General features: G+C 37.9%; 1 protein-coding gene across 2 annotated transcripts in view; it reads right to left on the bottom strand.

Annotated features, from left to right (window-relative positions):
* Positions 1-13,342: 13,342 nt before the first annotated feature.
* CLSTN2 (calsyntenin 2) overlaps positions 13,343-24,874 on the bottom strand; it is a 393,047-nt gene continuing 381,515 nt past the window's right edge. For both annotated transcript variants that reach the window (XM_054206959.1, XM_054206960.1), the window contains one exon: positions 13,343-24,699. In XM_054206959.1, coding sequence (XP_054062934.1) covers positions 24,487-24,699 — 213 coding nt within the window. In that variant the 3' untranslated portion in view covers positions 13,343-24,486. The remainder of the gene's footprint in view (positions 24,700-24,874) is intronic.

Below are 24,874 nucleotides of genomic sequence, written 5' to 3'. Positions count from 1 at the left end.
AAGAAAAGCAGGGTGAGAAAAGACCGGAAGTGAACTCATTTAAAGGATGAGACGACTATTCATAGTGAAGTCCTTACCCACTTGCAATTGTACAGCACCAGCTTTAGGTAGTAGGGTTTTACACTTTTGCATTGATAAAAGGATAACTGGCAATTCTATTTCTAATAAATACATTTTAAATACTGCCTTCCACTTGCCAGCTATGAATTTACAGTTGTATGGGTCCACCTGTTGCTATTTTTTTTCTGGCAGCAAAGAAAATTGGAATAGAAAGATTCCAGGAAACTAAATATAAGCCAGATCCTTGAAGTTGGACTTTTTACACTGCTTCAGTACCTTAAAGGGAAGATAAAAAATAGGATGATAAAGATAGCTGTATGTCCCTGTCCTCTTTATATTGTCCCCCGTCTTCCACTTTTCTAGTCCTTGCAAAGTAGTTTGAAGCTTTAGGTGCTGCTGCTGTCTCTTTTGAGATAATCTCCCAGCTAGGGTTCTCTGGAAAAGTTAAGTAATGCGCTTGAATCCTTCGGGCCATGAGAAACTCCCATGTGCTTCCTAAAACCATCCACCTGAAAGGCTGTTCTACAGGACAGAAATGAAACAAAGGAGATGGTATTAAGACCATCTGGCTCCAGCCACTTTAGAGATCGCAGTGGTAAAATAGTTTGTCAGAAATAGTTTGTTATAGTGACAGCACTACAAAACAATCCTGGTGCTACCTATAGACGAGCACAAAGGGGTGCAGGGGAGAAGATTTTCAGTACAAACAGCTTGAATCCTAAAATAAAATAGAATAACTAGCCTGTCTTAGTGCATAATGCATTAATATTGCTAGTAGCAATAATTGTAACAATTATGCTATTATGCAATTATATTCCGAAGTTCCTGATTTTAAGGTAGTTAAGTAGGTGAAAGTCAAGGAGATACAAAATTGCTAGGGAGTTTTTCTTCAGCCAGGGTGAAATTAAGAGGGTTACTTTGAGAGCTAGTTGAAACCATAAATTTAATTAATTAATGGTTCAGGGCACAAGACTTCTGATAAAGCAGACTTTTTGTGGAAAAAAAAAAACAACAAAAAAACAGTAATAAAATGAATTTTTTCTTTTCCCAAGAAAATTAATCAAGCAATGGTTGCTTTTAATGCCGTTTTCCCCTGCTGCCTTGCCTACCCTTACCTGGTTTGCTAATTAGACTACAAGTCATCAAGAGATGATCAAGCCTCCTTGTAAAAGGAGTCCCTGCAGAGACTGCCTGACTGCCTTAGACTGGAAGTTTTCAAAACCAGTGAGGGAGAGTGAAGCAAAATAAAAAGAATAAAGCTCAGGAGAAATGAATGAGTATGAAAGGAATGTGGATTTTCAAGCAGTGGTTGAAAGATGGGGCTATAATTGTAATATTTTATTAAACTTCTTACTATATAGTCGATTTTCTTTCTTCATCCTCTTTACAGATACTGGTCTGTGTTCGCTAAAGTCAATGGGCAAGCTTTTATGGGCCAAATTTGTAAAGTTGTTTTGACAGATAAACCCCTATTGGAATTAGACTCCTAGATACTATTAAAATTCTCACTAGGAGCTAATCTACATCCCTAAGCAGTTTTAACAGTCACCACAATAATTTTCATTAGGTCTGTGATCAGGTCCTCATCATCCAAGCTAAGGGGAAGAAAAGTTTGGATGATTTGAACAGAGCACAGAACATATGTAATTTAGACGGTAGGAAAATACAATGACAGTGAAGAGGAGAAAAGAAAAATCCATAACGGTAATGCAAACATCCTTGAGATTCCAAATCCCCAAGGTGTCCTGGTTCATGAGTTCAACTGTGGTGGTTAGTTGGATGATATATACCGAGATGCTTTGGAACATCAAAATAATTTCATTTCTAAAGTGATTCAAGTTTGTTTAACTACAGGAGTGAAGAACTGGTTTAAAAATAATGTGATCCGTAGAAATTCAGCACCGACTGCGGGTGCCAGACAGGCTTCAGTCTGCAGCAGAAACTTATGGGCAAAGCAGTGGGTGGGGACCAAAGAAAGGCTAAATTTTTTGAGCTCTGTGGTTGGGGTTGGTCTTTCCTTCTTGAGCTAAATTCTTAATGCCATTATTAAAGTCAGTGAGAAATGAGTATTCAAATAAGTGCTCACATAAGATGATAAAGAATTATCATGTGTGGTCAACGCATAGTCCAGTTATTCTATCTCAGACATTAGCCAACACCATAGGCCCAGGTAAGAATGTAGGAACAGTGCATATGTATGGTTTCATCTGAATAATCTTCCAGACTGCAGAAATTTGCAAACCTAAGAATTCTTGAACTGCAAATAATATCTTTTTGCTTAATGGCTCTTGATGGCTGTTTTTCCATTTATGATTTATTAAATTTCTTTTTGAACCCTAAGCTTTCCTGTGTCTTTGGAAATCTCATCTGTGGAATCACCACTGGCGCTAGCTTTTCCTCTGGTGGTAGGAAAAAGAAACATGATGCTACAGCCATCATAGGAATGAGGAGGAAAAACAGGAAGGGGCTACAACATCTGCTTCACATAGGGCGTTCCTGTTCTATGACCTTATAGAAGCACTGTGCTTGCCACAAATTTCTCCTGCCTACAGGTTTCTATTACTTGCTTGCAGTCTGCACAGCCCTCTATCCCACACTAAAGTCAAAGCCAGGTCAAGATATAAGCTGATCAGGCTGATCCTCACGACAGCTACTAAAAAGAGATATTCTATAGGAGTGCTGGACTTGATCACCTCCTAGACAAATGAAATTAAAACATTATTGAAACTCCCTGGAAGGAAGGTTAAACTTTTTCTATTAAATTAAACTCCTTGGTCAAAGAAGATTCAAAGCAGACATTGTATCAGTGGCTAGAGAAGATAATTATCTTTGAGGTAGTGAGAGAAAAATCATAGCAATTGAAAATTCTTACCCAAGAGATGAAAACTTTTCCTATTAGAAAATCTTTGAGTAAAACCTTAGAGATTAGAAAAAACAAGTTCAAATACAGAATAAGGATGATCATATGGTCCTCTGCACCGTTTTATTTAAACTTTATACTGTGTGATACTGTGATACATTAACTCTTCTTTTTTTTCTTTTTTTTTTTTTTTCAAATCATGCATTAAAAAAATGACAAGAGTTGCAAGCAGGTTTTTTTTAAGCTCTTCTTCCGGGATTAACAAACAGTACACACATTTTTTTTTGGGCGGTGGGAGAGGATGGGGAAGGGTAGAGTCACATATGCTGTTCTGCATCTTTTATGGGTAGGGGCAAGTAAATATAAGGCGTGCAGGTTTAGTGTTCTATGTGGGAAGTGATGATGTTCAGATACAGTTTGGATATACTGGTCCTGATTCTTTGCCCTTTTGTTTCGGTTTTGTATTGGCAGCTAAAGAGTGATGCTCTCATGCTGGAGTCCCTTCAGAACCTGCAGGTATTGGGGAGGAACTTTTGCTTTGGTGTATATTCTTCAAGTTTCTTTGCTCTGATGATGACATCATCGTGTCAAGTAGTGTCATTTGAACTGAAAGACTATTCCTGATCAAGCCAGTTTGTCAATTGGTTCCAGTTGTGCCATGTTGCATTTCCATTATTGATCAGTCTGTGGACAGAATGCTTGCCAATTCTCCATGAGAACATCTGTTTAGGGGTGTTCTTGTTTTTTTTGTTTGTTTGTTTGTTTACCCCTTCTCCTACAATCTGAAACAAATATTTATCTCAGCATTAGGGTCTGAACAGGCATTTCAGTTGCTGTGGCTTAAAAAGTTATCATCTGTCAGCTAAGGCATATTAACGTGTCCGTGTGCCTGTTTTTTAGCACTGAGCATCCTGATTATTTTACTCTGCAGATGAGGAATGGCAATTTGCTGGTTGTTCTGTAACTTTGGATCATGGGGCTTAACCCCAAAAAAGGACTTTTACAGCTAATTATTAATCACCAAATTTATGAAGGCTTTAGAAATGTAGCTTCATATCATTATTTCTTTCTTGCCATGCCTTGGCTTGGCAAGTCTTACCAGGACTTACAAGGAAATGATACAGCTGGCATCTGGGCTTCCTAGATATTTTGTTTAGATCCAGAACTTTAGAATGCTTTTAGGCAAGTCCTGTCCTTTTATGGACCCATACCAAGCTTCAGGAATCTGCTAACTGTGAGAGTGTCTGTCATATGAATTAAACAATGTGGATTAGCTGCAGTTTCTTCAGGTAACTACTGACCAGTCTTAATGTTTGATTGTCATGAGAAAATGGGGGGAAAAGATATAATTATTTAATTTTCAGACCAGAAGTAAGTAGGAAGGAAAAATAGTTATCTTGGTACTTAGTAACAAAGTGGAGGTGTCTGCAAAGTGCAGTTTTCCCTCTCAAAATAGGTCGTTCCAAGCAATGCATAATAAATACAAGTGTGAGCTGTGAAAGTGATGAGAGCACTGTTGAATTAATGAGGATACTCTTTGCCTGTAAATTTGTTTCTCCCATGATTTCATTCTTTCACTTATAAATCACAGGACGTTTGTTACATATTCTCTTACTTCAAGCATGAGTAGCTTATCAAATACTGTACATAATGTGCCTATGAGCCGCTTGTGGTCTTTTCTGCATCTGAGGCTTAACATAAGAAATGTCAAAAGAAAAAATGCTTTATGTTAGGCTTAGGGTTAGAAATGTAACAGTCTTTCAGTAATAATGTCTGATCAGACTTATGCAAACACAAAGAAAAGATGTCAGTGGAATTTTGTTTAAATTTTTTTCCCTTATGGGAGCATCCTATGGAACCAATCAAGAATAAAACCAAGAGGATTCTATTGAATTTGTTCCAAACAGCCACTGTATGTAATAAAGAGCAATTGCTCTTTTTTTGTAGATTTTTTTTTTTTAATCATCCTTCAGAAGATCATGAATAATTATATCTGTGCTAGAAAATCTCAGAAGCTGGTTTTAAAAATCTGGGCAAAAATTTCCCAGAGGAATTAAATTCTGGAGGTTTATTCAATATGATCATATTGTTTTGTACAGTTAGTCATTTCTTTTGTGATACATTTGAGAAGTGAGTGTTTCTACATAGGATAGCTAAAGCTTGATGAGCCACAAAGAGCCACGTACTTTCAAAATTTTGGTTCAAAAATCCCTTTCATGTCTGTACTTGAAAAATCCCTTCTACTGTACTGCACACAAAAAATTGCCTGGGTAATAGCTAAGACGGTGATGGGCTACAGTTTTTCTTAAGTTGCTAAGAATTTCTAGTATATCCCCAAAATTGCTTTTACTCATCCCACTTAGTTTTCTGATATAACTTTCGTGTCCTCTATCTGTTCTCTTATCAGAACTTTATTCAGTACAGTTCAAATCTGTGCACAAGTAACAGAGTTCTATTAATTAGCCCTGTGATGGAAGTTTTGTGTAGGCAATCTGATTTGTTCAGGCTAGTAGCTCACCACAGCACTGTGTTGTGCCATGTAAACAGAGCAGGAGACCTGAGTCATGGGTTGGCTTCCATGGGCCATCACATCTGGGCAACAGAGCTGTTATGATTGACAGAGAAGAACTTGAATGGTAGTTAATGGCAGCAACTTGTTCTAAAATAGTTTCAGTGAGTGAAGTGGAGCCCAGGCCCAGCAGGATAAATAACTATGTTTTAAAGAACACTTTGGTTTTCAACTATACAGAAAGAAGTCCCTGGGCTATGTCTAACCATTTCAAATTCTATGCACTTCACCATACAAAAGTGTAATAGCACAAAAGGATTAGATGTTTTTCTGATAGTTATCTGGAAATTCAGTAGTTGGAAAGAGATGTTTAAGTAGTGGTAGCTCCTTGGGGAGAAGAATGGAGGCTTTCCTTAGGCAGCCTGTTTTGAAGGATGTCCTACCATCGTTTCCTACATGTTTTTCACAACTTGTTCTGTTTCTTTCCATTCTATAGAACTTCTTTGCTATAAAACTTCTCTTAGCTGACTGTTAAGGATAATTTTCATGTCTCTTCTAAAGCTTGTTCATGATACAGCCTGATGTGGATAAAATGCACTATTAGGGGACTTCTGTCAAGACTTGTCACAGAGTAAGTGGGACCTTGAGCACCCTATATAATCACGTTCTGTTTCAGATTGCTTATTTGGAAAGCTTAGGTAACTGTGGAGTTAACATTGGAGGCCTTAGAAAAGGACAAGGTGAATGGAAGACTCAATAGAATGAGGGACTTCTGAAATGAGTAACATACTATCATTACAAGACTCAAACAATTGAGACTTGGAATATTGCTGGACTACCTGCCTCAGTGATGTACAATGGGCAAAGTAGGCTATGTCTTCTTAAAGTATTTCTGTAGCCAAGGAGCATAACTGGAGATACAGGTGGCATTTGTCTAAGGAGAAATGAAGAATTCAAGCAGGCATAATCATAACAAATGTATGATAGAAGGAAGACAAAATTAATCTCAGGTGCTAGAATTTGGTACACAGTAATGAAGCTATGTGTAACGTGGAACTGTGAGTATCTCAGAAGATACTGGTCTTTGAGCCATTAAGGGTCAACAATCCCTCTACAAAAACAATAAAGTAGCAACGCTTTGAGTTAAGTATTCCATTAAAGTAGAACATAAACCTTTCATTGGCTTGCAAAAAAAGGAAGTTAGGTGTTAACTCAAAGAAGATTCACTGTTTTTCTCAAATTTGTGAAAGCCGAGTAACTGGAAGCAGACTTGGCATTTGAATCGCCTTTCATGTAACTCCTTAAAAGTCAATCGCAACTGCTGTAAACTAGAGTTGCAAAAAAAACATGCACTTAAAGAAATGTCTGGTGCCTGCCAACCCTAATCAGGCAACATCAATCAGTCTTACACTGCACAGCACTAATTACCATACTTAAGTGCACAGTCCACATGTCACTTGCCTCACAGACCCTACCTTCATATCTTGCTTTTAACCAGCTTCTCCCTCTCCCTCCACTCCCTCGGTATCCTCCCTCCTTTATACTACAGGACGCAGACTGCCACCTTTTCATACTAATTTCTTTGTATGCTCTTATGGGCCCTAACCATGGTGGTACTGAGGAGGAGTGTTCTACTTATCCCACTGGACACATGAGCTCAGAAAGACATGATTTCAAGGTAACAAGCTATTCTGTGATCACTTCCAAAAAGTGACAGCTTGTTAGCATAATGCTTATACTCTTATAGAGACATAAATCTGACACCAATTTGAACGTGCTTTGGAACAAGGGGAGATATAGATCAAGCCAAAACCAAGGCTCACACTTTTTAGAGGGTCTTCTTGTGAACCTTGTGCCTGAGAGCAGCACGCTCTACTGCTTTCAGTTACAGCGAAGCCTCTCTTGTAAAAAAACAATCACTATTGAGGACCTGAGGAACCAGAGCTCTCCCCCTGGCTGTAACTTGATTCTCTGTCAATTTGTAGCCTTTGCTGTGAGCATAAATGTTAGAAAATATGAGACATCTGTGCTCTCCATGAAAGAGCATGCCAGGCCAGTGTACAGTCTGTTTGCTGCCCCATGGCTGTGCACCCACATGGCCAGAGAACGACGCAGCACAGCTGCTCACAGGGGCCATGCCTGTTGTGCGGTACGCAGCACAGAACTCTTCTGGGATGTCTGCCTGACATCATGCATCTTAATATGACTGCAGGAGAGTATGGTGTATTTGGCAGTGGGCAGATGGTTAAAGCAGATTCATTCAAATGAAGGTACCTCAGTTGCACCTGGAAGTGCAAGGCAAGTTAGAAGGACTTTCTCTTTTAACTAGCAGGTTTTATGCTATGAACTTGTAAAAAAACTTGAGACTCAGAATAAGTATGTATTTTAGTGCAGTATACATTGGCCTTTTGTCTAAATCTGAAAAGAGATTAGTTTTATTTAAAGGAAAAAAAAATCAATCTGCGAGGGAATTGTCATTCTAAAAGAGCCACTTGGTTGCGAAGTGGATGCACAGTGGAAATAAATGTTCTACTCCGTCCTGCTGACACTTCTAGAAATAAAAATAGTTGTTCTGTTTGTCCTTCAGCACTTTATTGAACCAGGGCTTCAGAGCCTGGTTCACTTTGAATTCATGCTTAATGAAGCATAAATTGTATTAATAGCAGTTATTAAATCTAGGTAGCAGAATAGAAATTTCAGCTCGACACAGAGAGTCTGACAACGGCTTAAGAAGCAAAGACTGGCAAAGCCCAGTTGTGATGTACTCCAGAGATTTCAATTCAGTTCCTAATGACACTGCCCATGAATCACTGCCCACATGAGCAGAAGCCTGTTTCTGGATAAGAAAATCCCTTTGCCAGAGCCAAAGGATGTTTCAACAACAGTGTCAGTGACGTACAATGCACAAATACTTTCAGAGAAGCATGCTACAGGGTACGGAAGAAAAAAGTCCAGTGAGCATTTGAGGATAGCCTGCCAGCTTTGAAAAGCTAGGAGAATATTTTTAATAGTCAGCTCTCCATTTTTGAGGATAATTGAGGGCCTTTGGTATCTTGGATACTCCAGGGGCTTTTAGTATTTGTTGGGGAGAGTAAAGCAAAAGCATACAGAGAGTGGTAATGAAAAGCACCCCAAGGACTCTGAGTGGAGCCGATCTTCATTTACTGTAGACAGCACTGAGTCTGAGCCAATAAACTGTGCAAAACGCAAGATGAGCATGTGGAGCATTGTACAGAGATAGCCAGCCTGGCTTTATACCTAAACCACACAGACACAGTAGCCTTGACTAGCCTGAATTCTGTGCTTTCCAAACACATCTGCTCTGCTCCTTGAAGACCAAGGAGTTAGTACACCTGCATTTATTTGGCAGCGCACTTAAGGTGCTAAGCCCTTTCCAATCCAGCTGCCTTTGCATCAAACCACCTTGGAAGCTGCTTCACCTATGGTACTGTTTATTCACAGATAAACTGCTAATAGATAATCCGAGTTGATTGTACTTGTCAAGTCAGAGAGGCTAATGAGTGGCTTACATTCCCATCTTCTCCTCTGTACCAAAAGATCCAAAATACTTCTTTACAGAGTTAACTAATCAATACATAAAGTACATTACACAAGCAACACATGTATTGTTTCGTCTGTTTATTGATCTTTGCCTGTTTACTGAATGAGAGCCTTAGTTTAAGGCTAGATATTTAATAAGAACTGCGGGACAAAAAGAGAAGAATAATATGTAAAGAGACAGAATATATAAAGCAGAATCTGATAGGAAGGAATATCATGGAGGTCATTAGAGAACCTGCAAAAGCAAAAAAGGCATGGAATTATAAATAGAATGAAATTATGAATAGAAATTACTTCTATTCATAAATTTATAAGTAAAAATTATTATCTGATTGCCAATAATTCTTGGCAAAGAGAGTTATAGAAACTGTAAAGATGCACTAGCTCATATTTCTACTGATTTTTCAGAAGTTTTTCAAGAAATCTATAAATGAAATGTGTGACAATATTATGTCTTAGTCATTAGCAGACAATGTTTTCTAATATTTATTTACAAATAATCACAAAAGGAGGAAAATTATAGCATGGAAAAATTTAGGCTCTTTTTCTAGAGCGCCCATAACTCATTTTGTTTGGTTTCTTTAAATCACTGAAATTTTACTGTGATTCATTAGTTCTAGGCTCGGGACTTCTGAGAAGCCCATCCTGAATTATCAATAGGTGTTACAGCCCTTTAAATTGCTCAACACAAAATGCATGGTTGAAACCTGCAGTGACTTGTATGGCTTTTCAGGTCATTGCGTAGCAGACCTATATTTTGTATTAAGAGAGAGTGCCAGGAGTTAATGGTTGCTCTGGTTGGGACTAATGTGCGATACAGCTATCTTTCTTTCCTCTTTTATTATTTTTGCTTTTAACTAACGACACACAAAAAAGTAGAAACTCAGATTGCATTAAAGGATGAGAGGAGAAGAAAGACAGGCAAAAATTTCTCTCTAAGGAGGAAAGGATAATTAGATTTTAAAACTTTTTTTTCTATTAAGAAAACAGGCCTTAGAGCCTTGCTTGGGTGGTGCAGTCAGCACAGCTATTCCTAAGTAATATTTCAGACCCTCAGGAAGCTTTATTATTAAAAAGTGAAAACAACCATATTTAATCACATGTTACACTAAAGGGAATAACCTTTCAGGAGTGCAGAAAGGGTTATTTAAATACATCTTCTTGGCTCTCCTTAGGTAAAGGACTTTTTATACCAAAGTCAAGTTTATGTATATGAGGGATTTATGAAGCCTCTCTCCTCCTGTAGGCTGTTACCAGTGAAAATGAAATTGTTGACCAGTAGGTCTCAGAAACTATGGGGCAATACTGCCTAAAGTAAAAGAATGAGGTATTTAGTCAATAAACATAACCGCAATAACCCTTGTAAACTCCAGCACAGTTAGAGTAAATTAGGTTGGGAGTCACCTCTAGAGGTCGTCTGGTCCAGCCCTTACCACCTCACCACCTCAAAGCAGAGCCAGCTTCAAAGTTAGACCCAACTTTAAAGTCAGATCAGGGCCTCAATTTGTCAAGTTTTGACTGTCTCCATGGATGGAGGTTCTCCAACCACTCTGTTGCAGCGTTTGACCAGGGACATTGTGAATTTCTATGTAATTGCAGTTTCCCCTGCTGTGACTTTCATCTGTTGCCTCTTTCGGTTGTGCCTCCAAGAGAAGCCTGGCCGTTAGGTAACTGAGAACAGCAGTTAGATCTTTCCCCAATTTCCTCCAGGCTGAGCAAATTCAGCGCTCAGCTTCTCTTCATCTGTTTTGTAATCCAGATCCCTTAAAAACCTGGTGGCTCTCCACTGGGTTATCCAGTTTGTCAGTGTCTTGTGCTGGGGAACCCAAAATGGGACAGGAAATTTTGGATAGAGCCTTGCTAATGCCAGCTACAGGGAATAATTGCTTCCCTTGACCCATTAGTGTGCTCTTACTGATGCAGCCAGTATGAGACCAACAAAAGGGTACAGTGCTGACTCACGTACACCTTGTCTACCTGAGCTCCCCTCCCCCAGGTCTTATTCCAAAAAGCTGCTTTCTACCCCTGCAGGGGGTTATTCTATCCCAGGTGTAGGACTTCACATTTGCCATTGCTAAAGTTTCGTCAGTCCATTTCTCTGGCCTAGTGAGGTTCCTTAGCCCTCCAGTGTGTCAGCTGCTCCCTCCATCCCTTTGGTGTCATTCCCATACGATACATCTGCAATGTAAGGCAGACCTACCATGCACATCTGTTTGCAAGGTTCCTTCTAGTCGACAAAGGCAGATTGCTAACAGACGTTTCAGACAGGATGGAGTATAAATGAGGTTTACAGGTTAGATTTTTCTTTTTTCTAAGCCAGAAAAAACTGTCAAGCAAACCCCCTTAGGCTATATAATACAGCTGTATTCCTTTTGTAAACTCAAAAATTGTACACAAGCACAAGAAGACAAAGTGTAAGTTATTTTATAGGCTATTTAAGGTCAATCTTCAAAACTGGAAACAATCACTCAGGTATATATTTCTCCTCTTATGTGTAAAATGAATTTTATTATGCAGCCTAAATAACAACAGGTCAATAAGATGCCAAAAATGAGTATTTGTCAACTGTTTATACATATTTCATTTGCTCTGAATGAGTCATTACATATTTTGAGTTGGAAAAAGGTCATGTTTTGTAAAAGGTCCTTTAGGCTATTGCATGTTTATAGGTAAGTATGATAATGGTTTATGACATTTTATATATACTAGACATTCATATATACAGATATTTTTGATGTATTTCTTAATTGTATAGGCAAAGCTATTTTCAAAGTATATACTGCATCCACTGTATATACTATATTTAAATAGCATTTCTAGAAAAGTACTTACCAGTTCTTTGGGTATTTTCTTTTATTTTAACAGCCTGTTAGGGGCCTTACAGGCTATGTGTAACAGGAAAATCTTTGTCATTTGTTGTTCAGGTAGTGTGTAATTTTAGTCTTGCAGAATAATGTCAAACTCTTCTTGTTTGATTTTGTTAACAAAAATCATCATTTCTAATCTAGATCTTCTAGAATTGGTGAGAAAGCCATCTGCCAGGAGCGTGTTAGTTGGGGTTAATCTTGTACTAAGCAGCCAGAATAGGAGATGCTTCAAAAGGTCCCTTCTAGTTCTACGTATCTATCTTCTATGATATCCAGCCTTCCCAGTATTGCTGCTGAGGTACCTCAGAGCCGGCTAATGAATTTGAATAGATTCCTAAGGCTGCAGTGATTGACTCCACTGTCTGTATGCAAGATGCAGGAAACAGGGACTTCTGCTTGAAATCTGTAAACCTGTAACGCTCCTCTGTAATTATGACAAAACAGGATTAGGCTCATTTTCCCTCGGGTGTAGGATAAAGGCAACATTTTCCTTAGAGATGTTCCAAAACTCCAGGCAGCCATGGAATGCTATGCCACTGAAATCAGAAGTGCAAAGTCTGATGTTGAAGAGGCAGGACTGCAAAGTTGACAAGAATAGCACTTGTTCTGTTCAGCACAACCCAGGAAAGGTTTGGGACAGTGGGGGTTCAGGGGTTCAGGTTAGGCTTTTGCCTTTCACCGAGACTTCTGAAATGGGAGTTGGACCCTTCTGAAAATTCAAAAGACCTGAATTGCATCTTAGACAGCTGATGTTGGGTACTTAACTGTGTGTGGCTAATGAAATATATATGTTGAGTTTTTGTTGTATTGTGCCTTGTAAATCATACCTTATGTAATCATTATAACATCTCGTTAAAGAACTAGATTGAGTCTGAGGAACTAACAAGGAGAGGAGCTCTAGACAGAGCAGAAGGCAAAAAGGAGTCAGGCGTATTCCTCCTATATGTGATGAGGTCACGTGTGCAAATGTAATTCATAGGCAGATGACTCAAAGTGATGTTTTCCCTCTGTACTACTTCACAGTTTATGCATGTAATGTATCATATGAATTTCTTCCTAATAGCTAATCTAAATCTGCCCTCTTTCAGTTTAAAGCCATTACCCCTTGTATTTCTCTTTACTCTTTAATCATCTTTTATCAGACCAAAATGAAGTGTGAAAATAGATGGCTATTAAATGTAAATACCAACAACTCCTCAAAAGGTTCTCTTTCCCTTGCTTTCCTTTCCACGTTCTCAGCAGAAGGATGAAAAGTTATGTAGAGGCTTTAAACCTGTACTGAGTCCTTTGACAAATGGCACGTTCCTCCCCAGGAATGAGCAAAAAAGCAGACAGGTATAGACCAGATATTTAACCCTTGCCACCAGAGGTGTTAGTGTTTAAGGGCTATTGTTCAGGAAATTAGAACATCCCAATAATTGGTGAAATAAAGATTGCAGAACATTACCTTTTATGTGAAATTCTAAAATTATATTTATTGGCCAATTCACAGAAAGTGCCAGAGTGACCACAAAAATGAATCTGGTTTTACACATGTACAGATGTATAGGCCAAGTTTTAAAATAACAGATCTATTTCCATTATGCATTTAATAAATCATGTGGAAAACATCAGGATATTAACAATCTCAAATTCATAAATGACTGTGTAAAGTGACATGGTTTTTATGAAATATACCACTATGCCATGGAAAGGGTTTTGTACAACTTATTCCCACTGTACGTAAAGTTAGGTTTCATGTACTTTACTATGTGTCAAAATTTATTGTACAGCTTCATAAAGAAAAGGTCTTTAAAAAAAAAAACCAGCAGATTTGTATCTGTGTCAAAAATCATTTTCAGTTCATATTCACCTTTTTAATTGCATATAGTCATTTAATTCATCATTCTGCATAAATTGTATAGATTCACACTTTCATAAATGCACTTAGCATCTGCAACAAGACATTTCAAGGTGTGGTTTATGATTGTTTCACATATACATTAAGATATTTTATATAGTGAGCATCTCTCCTGGACTGAAGAGTCTGTTGTTTTGAAACACACTTAAGGGGTCACAACCATACAAGGGTATGTTTATTTGAATCCCATCTGGCATATTTTTTATTATCAATAGAAGTGGCCACAGCTACACAGAGACTGGACTGCTAGGAAACAATCCCAAGCTAAAAAATACATGCTACCAACTGCAGTTACTGCTCCTCAACAAGAACTAATGCACCAACGTGGAAGCAAATCTGGGAAAGGGTGAACTGTGGGTGAAAAGTTCTACGTTTTTGCAGGCAGATGAAGTATTGCTTTTACTTCAAGCTATGATGAAATATGAAACAGGATTGTGCCAGCCAATTAGAGCTCAGGGCTTTTACATTCAGCATGATGAGATTGTTTCTCAGTAGCAGGTATTTCATAACTCTATGGTAAATTCTAACTAGAAACAACCCCTTCCACCAAACTCCAATGATACTCAAGGTGAATATCTGATTCCCGCTCTGCTACTCATCACAATTTAAGTCATGTCTTACAGTTCCTTGCTCAGGAATTCCTCTTTTTCTTCTCCCTTTGCATTGCAACCTCACCTTGCAAGGCTTAATCATAAGGCTTAACCTAATCTGTTAGACTTCAGTTACTCTTCATGCAATGACTGGTTTTGAAAAGGTGGGCAGAGACGAGACAGGAAGCTATAATGACACGGAGTTTTGTAGAAAATTGAAAGGTATTTCCACTAACTTTTCTCCTCCATTGTATTAGCCAATGCCAAGGGTAGTCATCTTTGTTCAATCATGTGACCTAAAAACACTGATAGGAATTCATCATTCATCATATTATTTGTACAACGCTAGTTGACATCTATCAGGGACAGAGATGTGCTGAAGGCAGTGTATAGTACCCATAAGTCAACACTGGAAAGGGTTAGTGTCCCTGCTCTCCCTTTTATCAAACCTTACAGACAGAGCAAATGAGGAGAAGAGTTTTATTTCACTTGGGTCTTAGTGACGCAGTGGGTCTTTGAGCAGAAGGATGTCAGTTCTGGTTTGGCTTTCAGGTACAGGAGGTTGGGGTAGAAGCAGGAAATACATCAATTAAAAGACGCAAGATTACTTCGTACATCCTTCCTGTTTGCCCGTGTAATTGGACTTCTCAGAGAACAGAGGTTTGCTTGGGGCGTGCTTGAAAACTAACAATACAGTCATTGTGCCAGTCAGAGACCATACATGCACAGCAAATTTAAAATACAATGTTAGGCATGGCAGTACTCAGACAAGCTGGCACTATTTTATTCCTTTGCAGTGATTAACATATGGCTAGAAATGTCGAGTACTTGTTTTAGACAGTAGATGCATTCTACCTATGAGATTTGAGGAGAAACAATATATACTAATCTGTCTTAAAGCAATGAATCGGTAATAATTACTGCTCAGTGTGGGGACACTTAAAAGCATGTGCACATGAATGACAATGTCTGTTTTCAAATTAATGATGACAATCTAAATTTTAACAAATTACTGCTTTGTATTATTGTTTGGTTGGCTCCAATGTTTATTGATTGGCTTTGTTTAATCATACTGACATAAAAGACACTGCAAAATTCATATTATATCAGAACTTATCCATAGATTACAGCAGATATTTTAAAAAAAATCAAATTTCAGTATAAATTTATTGTTTAACCTTTGACAAACTACGCAGTGACATACACCAACACAGAGCACTTTAACAGAGTAAACTGACCATGACTAATTTAAGGAAATACCATTTTTTTTTTAGTTTGTGTATTAATGACATTTCATGAAAAGGTAAGGAAAGATGAGACTGAAGGAGTGAATTGGAAGGAGGAGTGAGGGATTCATAGTCTCTCTAATAAATGACCAAAGGCAACGAACTTGATAACTATCTAAAAATATTTGAAGGATATAAACCATGGTTAGAGGAATTATTTAGGGTGGGGCAAAAGAGTATAACTGGGACTAATGAGATAAAAATTACAAAAAGGATTATTTAAATTCATTATCAGGAAAAGCATTCTAATGGTGAATTCTAATAGACTATAGAATAATCTCCCAAGGGAAGCAGTAGAAGCCCCAGGCTTAAAAACATTTAAGTAGGCTGAAACACCCCCACCCTAACACTAGAAGATATATTCTAGGGAACAATTCTGCACTGTTAGCATAATACTCTACCTGTACTACTTTTTCTTTCTGTCTACTAATCTTTATTTCTAGGATTTAATGAGTCTAGCAGCGACTTCTAAACACACTGAAATTTAGATGGAACAGTTACTAGGAATCCTAAGCACAGCGTGTATTACTCTGCACAGCAATAACCCACTCTGGTGTATCTTTCCATCCCTATTGCGATGACCCTTTGAACAGAACTGCCTGTTAATCACAATCAAGTATTTACTCAAGATTCTGGTGGTGCAGTATTTACAATGGAATATAAAAAACACCTCACATTTTTTGGATCGGTTTCTGAGGATATAACAATAAAAATGATTGAGAACGGAGATAATAGCTTCAGCTCTCAGAATTGTTCAGGGGTAATTGTGATCCTTGAAAAAATTTTGTATATCTTGTGTATTTTCAAAAATCAAGATTGCCAACTATGTGGTCACTTAGGAAATCAGATCATTACAAGAAGTTTACTTTAGGGCCTTTGCAACATGGAGTTGGGTGTTCCCAGCTCCTCATCCAATCCATGGAGTATGTTGGTTGTAGAAAATCTCTAAAACTAATTAACGCAGTTGTCTTTTGTAGAAAAGTGCTGTTTCTTACCTCAAATTAAAACGTAATTCAAATGGCAACTGTACCATTCAATTTTTGAGTCACTACTGACATAACGTTTTGGCCCAAATCACCACGGCCCTAAACCATTTCCTACTTAATGCAGGCACAGCGTAGCAACATTTGTCGTGCTCTTGCTCCCTTCCCAGCGCTGCTGGAGGTAGCGTAGCTGTAACTAATGAAGCACTTACAGACAGCGGCAACCATGCTAAGTAACTTAAGGTTCTAGTTCATTACTACAACAACCACTTCCATGCTGGGAATAATTAGGTGGGTTTTTTTATACATACACATATGCGCATGCTCATATACACACGGTCATCTCAGAGCCTTCAACATCCTATATTCATTTTCCTTCTTGTTGGTTGCTGATAGCTGTCCATTCTGGACATGAAAATAACAGGTTTCCATTTTCGTACCATTTGACATTCAAGCTTTTAATCTCCCTTGTTTATAGAAGATTAAATTCCAGCTTTTTTCACATCGACTGGAAACCTTAATGCTTTCTGTCTGTAATTCATGCATTATTCTTTTCTATCTCCCTGTTCACTCTTCCCTAAATGATAATTCAGTTTTCTAAAATAACTGACTGCAATTGATCCATTCCACATTCCAAAGAGCATGCTGAGATAAAACAACCATCCACCTTCTCATCTATATGTGTGCACATTAAGCAGATTGCAGACAAGAATTTGTTGCCAATTTCAGTACTGGTTTGAAATGTCATCGTAGTCACAAACTTGATCAGGGTTATCTGATCAAGTCCTTGGGATCTGTTTATATATTTACGGGAGGCAGAGTAGAAAGAAAAAAAAAAATTGTAATTTTAATGATTTGCTTGGGTGTTTTTTGCCGTAGGATATCCTGAAAACTTCAGCCAAAAAATATCTTATGGGTTAATATGCCTACAGGAACCTGAAAGAACTTTATATCCAGTGAGGAAGTCAAAGGCCTCTGAAAACCCCAAACTGTATCCAGATTTATACAAAAAGAATCATTAGGGCAGCAGAAAAGCCTTTTACTCCCATGAAATTTTCTGGTTTTCTGAAGTATAAGGGTAGAATATGATTATAAAAACCTTTGTCCCCCATTTGGAGACAGCTTCTCTTTGCATTTGTCAGGCTTTATGCACCTTACCTAGTGAAAGCTGCGCTCTTTTATCATACAATGTACTTAGCTGGGGCAAAAAAAAATTCTTCTGCTTCTTTGTTCTCAGCAGAGGCACAAATAGTGACAATACACGGCCCTGTAGCTTCAACAGATGATGAATGCACCTTTTCCACACAAGTTAGAGATGAAAATAGGAATGAACTCCAAACTTTGTTTTAAATGTTTGTAATGTTTCAAACTATTGTGAGTGTTTCTTCATAGGCAATAACTAATGAAACAAGAGCCCAAAGCTCTTGACTGTAACCGTTGTGTCATTCATTTTGCGTGTGTATAGGGTGCTCCACAATGGAGAGCTGTGAGTAGAGCTACAACAGAATTATTGAGTTGTAACACCACCAAGCCTTCTGACAGCGCTTTTCATCTACAGGACTCACAGTGCTTTGCAAAGGATCTCAGTAGCATTATTCCTATTTACAAGCAGAGAAATGTAACGCTGTCGATACCTATCCAAAAGGCAGCAAAATGCCTCTTGGGAAGCAGGGGACCTGAACTGGTAACTGTTCATCGCCAGGAACGAAATTATGAACATACAAAACCTCTTGGATCCATTTTCTTGTGTTAAGCTTCAATAATGTGGGTTAGAATTGTTTATTGTTTCAAAACCCTTTGTTAGAGCTCTATGAAATGAAAGCCCTTGCACCCCTTTCACTTTTGCTCTGTTTAAGCATTGAGAATCTCTATTTTTATGATTCTGTCTACATTGAGGGGGGGGGGACGGGACGGGAGGAGGAAAGCCCAGGAAAAAACAGAACCACATACCAGGCTTGTACCTTGTTATTCATGCAAAGGCAATGAAGTATAATTACCTTCTGTGCTATCACTGGAATAAGGTACCTGATAGATTTAGCAGAAATATTTCTTTGGATCGGATGTGTTAACAGAGTATGTGTTTTACTCTGCTGTAGCTTTTGTGGTCATCCTTCAAACCTGTATTTATTTTCCACGCTAACAAAAAGAATCTGGATTCCAGGAGAGATAACTAAAAAAAACCCAAACCAACAAACTGCAAATAACAAAACAGCCTCGTGCTAAAGCAAACACTCTGATCACTGGATACACTTGTCTCAGTTGGTTCATCTGAGACTGTCATCGCCTTCGCTGGAAAGAAACATTCAGCATTAAGGGACCTGATACGTTTCAGTCTACAACACTCCCCACACTGCCTTTTTAGAAAAAATAAATTAAAATAATATAAAACAAAATGACCCAAGTGTACAAAGATTGTACAGGATCACTGTTTGCTCCTGGGTGCTACAGAAAATGTTTATCTTTGATTGCAAAGTATTGCATGGTTTGAACATAAGTATGGGAGTGTTGAGGGTTTTTTTTATTTTTTTATTTTTTGGCAACATCTAAATCTTTTGAGGGCCAAGGGTGGCTGGCAGTCTTACGGCTGTTTGGAGCGGCACTTTTACAGTGTGAGCTTTGCAGGCTCTGTGGGTATGAGGCCATGGCATCACGAAAGCTTGAGGAGGCAGAAATCTAATGCTATCATATGGCTGGTGATACTGGTTGAAACATGAGGAAGATTGTATTTATATAGCACAGCATTATGTACAATGGACAGTAATGTGTTTATTCATTTCAAAGGTGCTTTTACTTTTGCTGTCTTTGACAGTCTTTTCTTTTTTTCTTTCTGTCTCCTCCTTAGATTTGCCCAACTGATGTATGAGAATTGCCTTAACCACGTACCAAGTAAAGGTCAGCAGCTACAGAGATCATCCAGAGGTGCATTAATCCCCAGGCTTACAGTTAGAAGGAAGTGAACCATCAAGATGAGGCTACTGCACAGCCAGGTTCTCCCACATATTTCAACTTTTTTTGTTCAGTAATTTTATCAGGGCAGAACCAGAGCTCATTGGTCATTTGTCTGTGATTTCCAGCTAGCCATCAAGATGAGTACCATCTGACTGGGATCCTAAAAATCCGTAAATTGGCCCAATTTTAAGGGCATAGATGCTATGTACTTTGATTCCAGCATTTCCAGATAGTCTCAGAGCAACTCCAGATGTGCTGCCTGAATCCATGCAGGTTCAGACAAAATGCTGGATAAAACAAGAGGTGTATTTCCAATCTAGATAATACATTTTATATAAATAAAAACATACATACAATTTTACTTTAAAATTGTATGTATACAAACTATTACATATATGTAATATAATATATCGGTTTGTGTATGTTTTTTTTTCACAATTCTGCTCATATCACTGTTATTTCTCAGTCTGGCAGCTGTCAATATTTATCTGAAATTTTATGTCATGATGTTGGGGTATTTTTTTCAACACCAAGATTTCATCCAGAAACAAATATCTAAGTATATTTAAATCATCTTTTTTTTTTTTTTTTTTTAGAAGCTATGACACCTTTGTTTTTCTGCCAAGTGAGCTGCTCTCTTGCTGTTAACCTATTGGTGTTTTTTAAGAATAGTGCAGCAATAGTATACAGTGTACACCCAGGGAACAGCTACACTCCAGAGAGGTGAAGCAAATTTGCCAAAAAAAAATTAAGATGTTAGCCATGATGTCAGACACTAAGATTTTTAGCACTTGGCTTCTTTGCCTACTGCTAGATTCCTGGAAATTGTTTATATGTAAATTGTATTTTACTATGAGGTTTTATTGTCATTTGGAATAAGCATAAGAGAACTGGTGGGGCTATACTAGTATCAAGATATTTAATGTGTGAATTAAGGAAAGAGGAAGCTTTTTTTGTCCCGTGTCATTATTTTCAGCTTAGGGTCAGGCAGAGACAGCACCTGCAATGGAGACAGTGGATTTCCTCCCCACTAGAGAAACTTTATAACCCTTTAACCCTTTCTGAGTCTTATTTTCTCCTGACTGAAGGATGGTGCACGTGCTCACAGCAAGCCCAGCGCCACAACACACCAGAAAAAGAACCAAACTACACCTTCCCACTAGCCCTTGACAAGGGCAACCATCCTCAGTTAAAGAGCAGCCGAGCCAGCACTGCAGGATACTCTTGCCTGTTTGAATGAACTAAACGACAGCATTTTATTTTAATTAGTATTAAAGGTGTCATGAACTCTTCACGTCTATTTCTAATTTGAACTGGTATCAGCTAACGCAGTAAATATTGAGATTAAGCTCAACAGCTGTGCATTTTAAGGTTTTCTTGCAAGGACAAAATATCTGTGGAGGGGGTAGAAATGAAAAAGCAATATGTGAGTTATTGACCACAAAAAGCAACTTAGTAAGTTATATGAATTCAGATAACACAGTGTATCACCATCTTTAATTTGCATTTGTAGGTTTTGCACCTTTTCCCAGCCTTAGACTAGAGTTTTAAAAAAAATTTAAAGAATGAAATTCATTGATGTGATGTCATTTTAGACCTCTGGTGTCACAGAACAGACTCCTGGTATCACGTATTACGGGTACCTTGTCAGAGATTTTTTTGGGATGCACTTTATTTCTACTGTAAAAAAGCCGCCTATATTTGTGCGTCTTCACAGCTCAACCTTGCAACTGGCATAAGGACAACCAGTGCAGTTTAAAGAGCCAGACACTGCAGTTGCCATTTCAGAGTTTGCAGCATAAACACTTTTTTCAGAGAGGAAATGAGATTTTTTGGCTTTTGATTGTGGGGGGGAGGGGAGAGAAGAGAGAGTTTGTGTGTGTATTTATGCACATATATGTGTATATGTTCTGGTTTGGTTTTAAGCAAGTAGTTTACAGCAAAAAATAATTAATGGAGGGGAGGAAATATTGTTAAAATTATTTCAAAAAAAGCAATATTTCTCTGTTATTGTACTAGTAGGCTTTTGCTCATGAAGCCATTGCTGTCAACTTCTATGCCAATATTCTAATTCCAAGGTCTATTTCATGAAGAAGGATCTCATTCTCACTAACATGTTGTGAAAGGGATTTTTCTGTTTATTTGAATGAAAAATGCTGCATGACACACTCCAATGAGTAATCTAAAATAAGTACAGTGATACATTTTAGTTTGCTGGATATCTTGTTGCAAACCAAATTTTAGTGATAACACACATGCCTGTATTACTTTGCTTAGGTTTAAAAATGTTGGTTTATGTACAGTAGAGAAAATACTGTGTTTGCTTCGTGTAATGTACCAGCACAAATGGAAAAGATTTGCTTCCAGTAACAAAAAGATAAAAAGCTATTATGTGGAGGAACACACTGATGAAGACATGAACGTACAAAAGAATTAAAGGCTGTCAATACGGTTGTAAATTGCTGTTTTCAAGTTGCCCTAATGTTTGCTGTGACAACAACAGTAATAATAATCAGGAATAACAAAAACTTTAAAAATAATTTAACTCCAGTTTTAAATCTTAACTTGACTTTTAAATATCTACTTTTAATTTTAAAACTTTTTTTTTTTTCTGAGCAGAAAGCTTTGCTGATATGTGCTGATAACAATCATCATGAAGAGCCTGCTTCATGTCACTAACAAAAAATAACGCTAGGAAATTATTTAGGATAGTAGGATGCTAGGAAGTGATCTAACATAAAATTTCTATTCAAGATGTTCAGAAATTTTAAAATTATTTTTTTTATTGAACAGAAATTTTGGGCAATTTTACAGTCTTTATTCCTGAAGATAAATTGCATTTATGTGGGCTTGATTCTGCAAATATTTTTTTTAAGTTTAATACATGTGAGAGACCAAAATAAAACTAAACCACAGCTGCTCACATACGAAAACTTTTATATTGCCGGTCTTAACAACCACGTGCCAACACGATTGTCGGCACAACAAAGAGCATGAAGATCTCTAATTTTTAAAATTAATTTAGAGTTCTTTTCATTTACTTTCTAGTTATTAAACTACTTGCTGTCAATCTTTCCCTGTAACTATATGATGCAGAAACTCGAATTAAAAGAACCCCCAAACCACAATATATTCTCTATATTTCAAGCCGTTCAGGAGCTGCTAACAATTTAGTGTGAAGGGAGGGGGATACCCTCAAGCTTGCTCGAGTTACTCTTTGCAATATCCACTACCATTTGCGGGTGCTCAGGAAGGTCCTGTTGTGGCAAGAGTGACTGCTTGTTTCTCTGGCGGAGAGGAGAGAAGAGGAAGCAGCTCATTTTAAACAGCAAATTACAAAAGCAAAAGTCAATGATGAAATCGTAAAGAAAAGGAAGTACTTAGGAAAACCCCAACAGACAAGCCACTAGACTGCATTCACTTCCATGCCATTTTGGTTTTTTATGCGTTAGAGCAGTTATCCTAGCAAGTGCTGCATCATTTGGTATGCAGAGCATTTGAAGATGCAAAGATAATTAAAGAAAGGGGACAAAAAACCACACCACACAGACTTATCAACACATTGTACGTAGCTTTGCTTTTTTTTTTTTTTTCCTTTTGAAACAGTGTTTAAGAAAAATATGCTGTGTTACCGTAACAAACTAAAATACTCTTTCAGCCTCTTAAGAGTTTAGTTTTTGTTTTCACTTCTTTTGGTTCCAGGTAGGTTTTGTTTGTTCTTGTTCTACTTTATAAAACCATTTCTCAACATTAATGGCTTCAGGAAGAAGAAATAAGGGAGAATTATGAGCACAAAAGAGAGCTGACAGTTCCGTATGTAGCCATTTTCTCTTGTGCCACTCATAGGTGGGTAAGGGTACAGAAGAAATAGGGCATAATGTTTTATAGAATACAGTCAGACAGGAATTCCAGCTGGCATTCACTAAAGCAAAAGGGGACATTTTCCTCATGTAAAATCATTGTTTAAATCCCAACCATACATAGCTATGGAATAATGGTGTCACTTATTTTCCACTACTTCAGTAAGATACTGCAGGAAGCTAATGATTTTACAAGACAGACGGTTTAAAGCATCGATTTGCTGCAAATTGCTCAATCCATAACTAATGAGCAGCTCTACAGGTTTTCAGTAAATCAATCCCATTAGAATTTACAGTTTGCATAAGAGCCTATTACTCAGTCTGTGGACACGGAACAATATTTTTTTTTTTTTTTTTTTTTGTAATCTGCAGCAGCCCCTTATCGTTGCTGGTTTTTTCAACTCTCAAGTTTCTATGGGTGGGTTGGATAAAATCCCTGTCTTAAGGGCTCTGACAGCATGCCTGAAAAATACACTGTCCACATCTACACAGGCACACATGCATCCCGTGTCAAGTCCTAGATATTCCTTGTAGAAGACGGTTAACATCCAAGAAGGCAGGACAAGATGACAAATGGAATTCAGTCTCTGTCACCTGTAACACTAAAACTTTGCCCCAATTTGAAGGTGGATTATATTTTACACCTGTAAGAGTGTGAAGTCAAACGGCAACTGTTATTTGGACCCACACAAGTAATTCTTCATAACAAGCTGCAATCTCTCCTGTATGAAAAAAATAGCAAAGGCAAAACCCCCCTGTGGATTGAGTGACAGGACTTTTGTCACCTATCTGTGGTATAGAAACAGGAAATTGAGAACTACGCTTGCTAACACATCAAGTTCTAGACTACTTTATTACTGGTGATGCCAGTATGTTTGTACCATGTTTTCTCCGGGCTTTGTAAGAAAAGGGTCACTTCTATCATTATCAATTTGTACAACAAGGTCATTTTAGGCAAAACAGTTACAGGCAAGCAGAAGTTCAAATCCTGTCAGTGAATTCATAGACTCTGAAAAAGCATTGTATTGGTTGTTACAAAAGAGCAATGTGGCTGGAGGCTGTTAGTACGGGAGAGTTGAATCATCCCACTCCAACTGCTCTTGCCTGGTGGCATTCTGTTTGTCTCCCTTTTGGACAATCACTTCCTCTTCTTCCTCCTCTTCCTCATCCTCCTCTTCACTTTCATCTGATTCAGCACTGGTTGTGTCTTCCTCTTCATCTTCCAGGTCTTCTTCCTCACTCTCCTCTTCTGTCTGGTGAGGCTTTTCATATTTCTGCAGCGCATTTAAAGAAATGAAAGAGAGACAGTAGAAGAAAAGTGCCTTCTTGCTAGCCAGTGGCGGTGAGAACGTGAGCATAACAGGCGGGGAATATCTGCTTTCCAACATTATGTGACTATTAGGCATCAAATATGATACAATTCAGTAGCAAATATTCAGAAACTAGTGG

The sequence above is a fragment of the Rissa tridactyla genome, chromosome 6 (genome assembly GCF_028500815.1).
Source record: "Rissa tridactyla isolate bRisTri1 chromosome 6, bRisTri1.patW.cur.20221130, whole genome shotgun sequence".
Taxonomy (NCBI): Eukaryota; Metazoa; Chordata; class Aves; order Charadriiformes; family Laridae; genus Rissa; species Rissa tridactyla.
Note: the sequence above shows the minus strand (reverse complement) of the source record. Positions and strands in the feature narration are given on the sequence as shown.